The sequence below is a fragment of the Catharus ustulatus genome, chromosome 6, assembly GCF_009819885.2.
Source record: "Catharus ustulatus isolate bCatUst1 chromosome 6, bCatUst1.pri.v2, whole genome shotgun sequence".
Lineage (NCBI taxonomy): Eukaryota > Metazoa > Chordata > Aves > Passeriformes > Turdidae > Catharus > Catharus ustulatus.
In genome coordinates, this window is record NC_046226.1 from 22,697,866 (window position 1) to 22,706,998 (window position 9,133).

General features: G+C 47.4%; 1 protein-coding gene across 2 annotated transcripts; it reads left to right on the plus strand.

Annotated features, from left to right (window-relative positions):
- Positions 1–867: 867 nt before the first annotated feature.
- Positions 868–8,586, plus strand: ZDHHC22 (zinc finger DHHC-type palmitoyltransferase 22). Of its 2 annotated transcripts, XM_033061580.2 has the most exons (3): positions 868–1,127; positions 1,662–2,234; positions 6,417–8,586. In XM_033061580.2, exons 2-3 carry the CDS (start codon positions 1,676–1,678, stop codon positions 6,680–6,682), a joined length of 825 nt encoding a protein of 274 aa, XP_032917471.1. In that variant the 5' UTR covers positions 868–1,127; positions 1,662–1,675; the 3' UTR covers positions 6,683–8,586. The 2 variants fall into 2 exon arrangements, with proteins under 2 accessions (XP_032917471.1, XP_032917470.1); XM_033061579.2 differs by lacking the exon at positions 868–1,127 and having other exon boundaries at positions 1,240–2,234.
- Positions 8,587–9,133: the final 547 nt, after the last annotated feature.

Sequence of the window (9,133 nt, forward strand, 5' to 3'; positions counted from 1 at the left end):
AAACACATGTCTGCACAACTTCTACCAGCACCAGGCTACTGCTACTGCCCAGACATTACCTGCCCAGGTCAAAGCCTTTCCTGCTTGTGTTAAGGGAGGCTTTGAACCTGCAACGACTGTCCCCCACATTTCCCCTTGCCTCCAGTGCAGGTTCCAACAGGGGCAGCTTTGGGGAGGCACGGGCACACACAGAAACCTCGCCTTGCCTCCCTCACCCACACTGGGGGAAGGAATGGTGTTCTGCGGGCTCTTCCCATTCTTCTGCCCTCCCCCTGGGAGTTGTCAGAACCTCAGAGGCCCAAGAACACCTTTCCCTTCCCCTGGGCCGGGTTGTGCTCGGTGGGAGGTGGAAGGACCTGCGGCAGGTGCGGGTGGTGCTGAAGGGACAGCTACGGGGGCCGGGCCGAGGTGGGGGGCAGGAACACGGGAGGGACACAACCGGACAAGAACAGGACGGGGGAGGGAGATACAGAGAAGGAAGGAGAAGGAGAAGTTGGGGCTGAAAAGCACAGAGACGAGGACAGGGACAGGGAGAGACATGGGGCAGGGGCAGAGAGGAGAGAGACAGGAAAAGAGCTGGAAGGGAGAGGAAGAGGGAGAGGAAGAAGAGGGCAGACTCCGGGCTGCGTTCTGGCTCGGCTGCCGTGGGGATGTGGCATGGTCGGCTGTAGCAGCGGCTCCGCCGGCGCCAGACACGCCGGTACCGGGCGGCACCCGCCGTGCCTGGGGACAAGGGGACTGCAAGGTGGCAGCGTGAGCCCGCAGCGCCGCGGGGCCGAGGCGGTCCGGGGCCGCCGGGGCTCTGCAGACACCGGCGCTGGAGAGTCCTTGAGGCTGCCGGCGTGGGTGTGCTCGGCGTGCCGGGGCACCCACATCGCCACCCAGCCCGCTGCACGCCGCGTGTGGCCCCCGGGCTGTCCTGTGCCCTGAGGATGCAGGCTGAGCCCCGGGGTCGGGGATGACCGCCCGTCCGGCCGGGATGCGTCGTGCCCAGCCAGAGCTGCGGCTGCAGCTGCGGGGCTGCCCCGGCTCGGTAGCCGAGCGCCGCAGGTTGTATCCGGACAGCACTTGACCAGCTGTTTTGTTTATTTTCTAATTTCGTGCAGAACAGAGCAGCGGTCATAGAGGTAATCTGTAGATCCGTGGCTTTAAGGGATAAATTGGAGCATTGGATTTGATCCGTATTGCAGTGGATTAGAGCAACCTCTCCCCCCACCCCTTCTCCTCCTCCCACCCCTCCTTTCCAATTCACTCCCCCCTCCTCCAGCACCACCTTTTTTTCCTCTCATGCAATACCAAAACTGACCCTGCCTGGCAGAGAGACTCTGCTAGGCGAACAGAGCAGTGCTCACATCGCCAGCCCACCGCGGGAGCCGCCTCTCCCCTTCCAGCCGCTGCAGCCCCTCCGGGGCACCGCTGCTGCAAGTTCCCCGGAGGCTGGCGCCGGGACCGGGGTGTCTCCTCCGGGAACCGGGGAGCGCTCGCTGCCCACGGGTGTCCCTTTGCCTCGGCCCGGCTGGGGTCGTAGGGCGGCGGCGAGGGAAAGAGGCCCCCGGAGGGCATTTCCCGAAGGCGGCGGGGCCGGGACCCGGCAGGAAATGGAAGGATGAAGTATGCAGCCGGAGCGGTGATGTTCTTTCTCTCCTTGCTTTCCCCTGCAGGAACGTAATCCGCAATGCTAGTTCTCAGGTTGCTCAATGTTGTCGCTCCAGCCTACTTCTTGTGCATCTCCCTAGTGACCTTCGTCCTCCAGATCTTTGTCTTCATCCCCAGCATGTTCAGAGACCCTTCCACCACCCCACTTTTCTCGCCTGCTCTGCTGCATGGGGCCCTCTTCCTCTTCCTCTCAGCTAATGCCCTGGGCAACTACGTCCTTGTGATCCAGAGCTCCCCCGAGGACTTGGGCAAGGACTTAAACTTGGGCGAAGGAGCTGAAGTGGCAGACTGGCTGGATGGAAACAGGTCCCCTGGCTCAGCCTTGCCCAGCACCCACTTCTGTAGACTGTGTGCCAGAATCACCCAGAGGCATGACCACCACTGTTTCTTCACAGGGAACTGCATTGGGAGCAGGAACATGCGAAACTTCATCATGTTCTGCCTCTACACCTCTCTGGCTTGCCTTGACTCCCTGGTGGCAGGCATGGCTTACATTTCTGCTACACTTTCCATGTCCTTTGCGGACCCACTGGCCTTCCTCACTCTTCTGCCTCACTCCATCAGCCAGTTCTTCTCAGGTAAGGACTCCTTGCACAGAGATGAGGAGCATGTTCCTCCTCCAGGGCTCCTGGGATGGGGAGAACTTGATCTTCCTTGGATAACCATCTATGTGGGGGTGTGGTATGGAAATGGGCAAGAGGGGCAATTGGCCTTCTTTGGAGGCTACAGCCAGCCTTTTCAAAAGACTTTGCTTTGCCTGAAATAGAAGCTGGCAAACAGAGCATTGCTACACCCCAGGTTATATCCATAGATATATTCCCAATGCGTTAGGCTCTGGAAAATGCTCCATAGTCAGTTTGGTGGTGATAAAATAGAGCTATCTGTTGTGCAAACATGTGTTGTAATTGGACAAAGGAGATGGATTTCACTGCGGGTATGGGGAATGTTTTACCTGTCCTACAGGTAGAGGTGGGGGGTCCAGGGGGTTATGTACCCTGCCTACAAATCTGCAGCAGGTATACCCTACAAATCCCAGCAGGTATATCTTATCCAGGTCCACTCACTCTCCTCACAGTCACCCACCTCCTGCCTCCTGGCAGTGCAAACTTACTGAGATCTTTTAATCTCCAGCACAGGAGAATTGGGGTTCAGGCAACAGAAACCAAGAGAGAAATGCGACATGTTTAGCTCCCTGTCTTGTGACCCCAGTCTGGGACACAAGTCCACAGAGAAACAGGGGAAACTCTCTGTGCTGTTCTTTGCAAAAGCTCCACACCAAAAGCAAGTACCTCCTTCTCCTCACTGCCATTCCTTACCCTTCTTTCTACTGCTTCCCCTTTCCCCTCTCTCCATGCCTTTCTGTAATTTCCCACAACCCTTCTCCTTCCCTCTCCTGATTTTTCTCCTGTAAGTCATTGTCTGCTCTTGCAGAGCAAGAAGCCTTGCCGCTTCACCTTTCAACACACTCTCAAACTCTCCAACCTCAATCCTTTCTCTGTCCAAACCCAAGAGTTAGACAGATCCTGACCTCAGAGAAGGGATTATGCAGACAGCCTAGACAGTTACCCTGCCCTGAGAGCAACTGCTGCAAATTGCCATCTCCCCCCATGCATCTCCTGCCTCATACACTTACATCAGCTTCTACTAGACTAAAATAGGTATCCCACATATTTTATCTTTGCAGGTTCAGCTGAGCTCAGTTAAGAAGGGTGTCTGTTTTGGGTTGTGCACTGTCACCAGAAGTGTTGATTAAAATCTGAGTGTGGAGACTCCTCTGCTGGGAATACAGGAGCCAGAGAGGCCCTGGCTTGCTTTCCAGATTCCAGGCTGGGTTGCCATCTGAAAACAAACAAATACTCTCTACTTGGCAAATTTGCAGATTTGTCATGGTAATCACGGAAGGACAATAAACATGAAATCCTGCCATGACATTTTTATGAAATCATTTTTCCAACTAGAAGAATTTTTGTAAATAATATTGCATGAGCTTTACTAGCATTAAAAACACTAGGAATGATTTTCCCCTGTGCCTAAGCTTTGCTCAACACAGCAGTCTGGGAGGGAGAGCAGGGTTATGGGAGGAGATTATCAAGGAATTAGTTCTCTCTGACTCTATGGGCTCATCTGCACAGAGGTGGATCCTGGCATATATTTGCAGAGACACTGAAGTGCCCCAGCTCTGGTGGCAGCAAGACAGCATGTGGGCAGTGTTTGAGTGGGACACAATGGGGCTGGGTGCAGAGCTAAGAGCCAGAACACCCTTGAGAGGCAGCAGCTTCCAGCAGCTCTCACCAAACCTCTAGTTCTGCTGAGAACTGCTGCTTCACACAGCAAGATACAGGCATGTGGTGTCTTGATTGCTTGGGAGGAAGGGCCTACTGGGTTTCTACCAGCACATTTAACCACCATTTCAGGAACGAAAAATACAGTCCTGAACGGTTACCTGGAAGGGTTGCTCACACAGTATTTTTCAGCTCATGCAACTATTACTTAAGGGTTGTTGTATGATACAAACAGAGAACTGTGATAACAGGGAAAAAAACTTTATCTTTATTTATTTTGCCCACTCTACTGCAGAAGTAGTAAAAGAGGATGAAGGGTTAATCTGCTGGTTTTATGTCAACTAAGTGCTCCCTGCTTTCATGCTGGGAAAGTTTTCAGCTGGCTTATTCTGCCCAGACTGTACTCAAGCATGGATTTCAGAATCTGACCCAAAGTGGATAACTACAACCTACAATACGGCTTTTCTGGCATGGATAATATGGCAATAAACTTGAGATTACACTGGGTCACTTGGAGCAAAAAAGAATCCAAGACTAAAAGAGGCTGTGGGGATGAGGGGCAAATGGAGAGCACTATTGTAAACACATCATATTAGACTACACAAATTATAGAAAATGCTTAATGTAGGTAGCCTGAAGAAAAGGTTAAAAAAAATCACACAAAAAAGGATGGCTCAGAGATGCTTAATATTTTCAAGGGGAAACAAGGGTAATTACTTCCTGAATGTTGAATTTCAGCAAGTGAGATAAATGAAGCTTATAGGTGCCTTGCAAAGGGTCAGAAGAAAATCTCTCTCCATATCCCATCTGAGTATGAGCTGTAGGAAAAAAAAATGTCTGTCTCACTCTGGTCCAGTAAAAGAGGGATAGAGAATCCAGTATTTGGCTCTGGGCTTCCTACCTGGTAGATTAAGTCATTCTGACAGAACTGGTATGAGGATTTGTCATTATCCTAAGGGGCTTGTCCTTTTCTTGCTGTGTTGCATACGGAGCCCGCTGAGCTGAATGGGATCTAATAAGAAGGGAAAGATGACATTGCATTTAGGAAGAAAACTGAACGATTCCTGCACCTTTTTCAAGTGAAGACAGTCTCTGAAAGCTTGAGGGTATAGTCAGTGTCCTTACAAATTATCCTCAGAGGAGCCTGCCCCAATCTCTCACTTACAGCACTGCCAGGTGGAAAAGATGGGATTCACAGTTTACAAAACCAGGTGATACCATCTAATCCAGCCTTCTGCATAAGGGAAGCAAGAGATGCATATCCAGTGACTCTTCTGTTGAACTTCAAACCTGAAGCACCCATGTGCCTCTTTTGGGCAGCACTCCTCTGTTGTCCATGCAATCCCTGCTCTATCACTGTTGGTCTTGTAGGGCCCATGGTGTTCCAGGGGAACAGAAGAATTTTTTATTAAAATTTAAAAAAAAAGTGAGAGCTTTTTTATTTCGAAACCTCATAGGAGCCAGTGAAAAGAGATCAGCTATTTATACCAGTATTGACATACATTTCATTTCTTTTGTGTAAATATTCCTGTGTGTAAATATGGGTGTTTAATAATACACCAATATGCACAAAATATGTGCATAAACATCATATGGGCACAGAGAGAATGTTATATTAATGGGTTTATATCTGCTTACACACTGAAAGGTCACTCAGTGACACCTGCTGTTATACTAATGTTTTCCAGAAGGAGTTCTAAAATCATTGTAGAAGAAGGAGCCTACAGAATATTTTTATTCAATTATATTAATCACAAATATATATTAAAAAGTTCCCAGTTGATTTAGGAGCTTCAGATACTCAAAGTACTTTGAGTATTCTAGCAGCAGCTAATAAAAGGAATTTGAACTGTATTTTAGAAAGGTTTCTGTTTTTTTCTTGCATTCACATGAAAACTGCATTGCCCCAAAGGTAGGAAAGTCATTATTGATTTATTTTTCTTTTTTAACATATGTATATATGTATATATATGCACACATAGTCATACAGTGCTGATGGAGAAAAAGAGAAGTCTGAATTATTTCTACCTTGTGTTAATACAAACAGTGAGGCTTCTAGAAGGATCTACATACTAGAAGGATCCACTTGTCTTTTCAGAATCCTATAAATACTAGATTCCCTGTGATGAGCAGGTAAATCCTTAAATAAATTAATCATTGTTCAGAATACTGCTGGAATCTTACAGATATGCTTTACTTCTGGCTGAATTTGTCATCGAGATCCTCACATTAACAGCAAAATTAGATATGTACAAAAGACTGTTATCATTTTAATATTTCTGCAGCAGGTCCATTGCATCAGACACTATGAAGAAAATAATTTAATATAGTTAAAGCAACTAGCCTGTCTTGTTCCTACCTCCCCACTTGCGGCCAGAGAAAACAGGTGGTTTGTTGGTTCCTAGGGCTGTGTTACACTGCATGTGGGGTGTGTCTAAGCTCTTTGTTTTATTGTCCTCCCTCCCTCCTGGTTTTCAGGAGCTCTTCTTAGCTCTGAGATGTTTGTCATCCTCATGCTCTACCTCTGGCTTGGGATTGGACTGGCCTGCGCTGGCTTCTGCTGTCACCAGATGCTGCTGATCCTGCGTGGGCAGACACGGTACCAGGTGCGGAAAGGAATAGTGGTAAGAGCCCGGCCCTGGAGGGAGAACCTGCAAGAAGTCTTTGGCAAGAAGTGGCTGCTAGGACTTCTCATCCCTGTGCAGAACGTGGAGAGTAGCTACCGTAGGCAGAAAGAGAAATAAAATCCCCGTGTGTGTGTGTGTGCATCCCACGCACACAACATCTTCCCTGTTCTCTCCCACTGTCTCCTGGATCACTACAGAGCTGGGCTACTCCATCTCTTGGGATTGCAGCTGCTGTGGGAGGAAAGGAGGGGCTATGAAACAGAATACATTTAGCAAATTAACATGGAAATCACAAACCATGTAGATGAGATACTGCAGCTTCGTAGTCACATCACTGCACCTGCATATGTGGCAACAGTCTTTGAAGTAGCAGAAAACTTAGTCAGACCCTCCTGTGGCTTCCTGTCTGAATTCCCCAGTGCCCAGCCCCATTAGTAACCCTATGTAGTCTTAACAAACTGCAGGAGGAGCCTGGGCTGTTGTGGAAGACTGTAGAAATGTTGTCTAGTCTTTGGGAGGGTTTTGTGGAGTGCCTTTTTGGCTCATATATACTTAAGGTAACTTCACTTGAGAGCATCATTCCAGAAGTGTTTGGACAATGATCTCAGGTACATGGTGTGATTCTTGGGATTGTCCTGTGCAGGGCAAAGAGTTGGATTTCAATGATCCTTGTGGGTCCCTTCAATTTCAAGATATAATTCTTGATTCACAGTACTGACAAGCCCTTAATGACAGAACTGCAATGCAATCAAGCTGTCCTAGGAACAGGCTATGAACATGGTTAATGCATCAGGTAGACCTCTCCTCAGTCTAGAAAATCAGGAGTAAAACAAAAAGAAATTGAGAATTTCTCATTTCTGTTCTTGATCTAGTCCCTGTACAATGATAGGTCAAGACTGCAGCTCTGCTGCTTATTTTTGGCAATCCTTTGTCCAGTGGCAGAGTCCCTTCTGACAGGGAGCAGCAAGTAGATAAATCAGTCAGATGGAGGGACAAAGAGAGGAAACCGCAAAGGTGAATGAAAATGCTGTGTTTGAGAAGCTGTGAGATATGACAGGCTATGCATACCTGTGAAAGAGACTGAAGGAAGTGTGGCCACACAGCAGGCACTTGGGAGGGTGCCAAGGGCATGGCTGCTGTCTGTGTCAGAGCCCTGATGCATCACCCTCTCACAGGGGACACCTGCACCATTAGTGCTGCGACGAGTTCAAAATCCCAGAAGACAGGGAGGTTTTCCAGCCCATCAGGGAACTTCATTTTGCACTAAAACAAGCAGAAAAATGCTTTTCTTAGACATCCCTGCTACATTTTAGTTACAGGCTCTCCAGGGCAATTCCCTCTCGCACTGCTGCAGAGGGGTAAAATCATCCATGTTATAACTTCATTAAGAATGTTAATAGAATTACTACAGGGATTCATCAGCTTCGTGTGTCAGTTGTTTTTTAGGTGCAGCAGCAGCCCATTAGATCAGTGCTGAGATCCTATGCTTATAGATGCATTAACAAAGGATACCATAACATCTCTACCAGGATCATAGCACTGGATTCCCCAGCAGCTGCAATGGGAAGCCTCTGTTTTGGCAAACTGCATCAGCTTATGTGGGCTGGATAGGAATCCATTGTTTCTCTTCAATAGGCTGGGGAGTATGCTGACAAGCCGTGAAAAATGTGATTTCTTCCTCAGAAAGGCTCTTGGTGTATTCCTGATAGTGGAATGTACCTTGCTTTTGTCCTTTTGTTTCTCACAAGCCAGAATGGAGTCACTCGTTCCTACAGGCTTTGTAACCATCTTTGACCGCTTTACACTTGAATACATGTTTGAATCTATAACAAATGAAGTCTAATGTGAGGAGCAGAGTAACCTTGAAAATATACTGGAAAAACCCTTAGCTGGATAACTAAAACATGGAAAATAAATATCCTTCCTTACTGTGTGTGTTCGCATGAACACACCATTGTTTCCATGTGTAATATGCTGTATTTTCTCTAACAGTGAACAATAAAAGGTATTCTGACTTTTTACATGAGCTGTATTGTGCTTTTTGACAGTTAGCTGTCATTAGCTGTCTCAGTACATTTGTTAGAGCATGCACACGGATGTGTCAAAGGAAGAAATTAGGATTTGTTTATTGGCTTTGCCAATAATTCACCATGTGATTTTTGAAAAGTCCTTTCATCCTCCCTATTTTAATGTAATGACCAATCTAAAAATGCATCTAATAGCCAGTTTGCAGACCCATTCTAATTTCTATTTATAAATTACACTACCAAACTCATAGCTTGTCAACTCAAAGCTATGGGAAAATTAAGCTATTATCATCATCTACAAATAGCAACTTAACATAAATTTTTCCTTCCTGGCAAATAGTGTCAAGGTGAGCAGACAGTCACCTAGACACTGGAACAAGAGCCAGAATCTCATGCCATACACTTTGCCTTGGAAGGATTATTCTTGTTCCACAGACTTGCTGATCCAACTTCTCCACTTTCGTAGACTTAAAGACAACAGGCTTTCAACATTTCACCCAGAAGCAACCTCCTACCAGCAGAAATTATGGTTTGACATCTT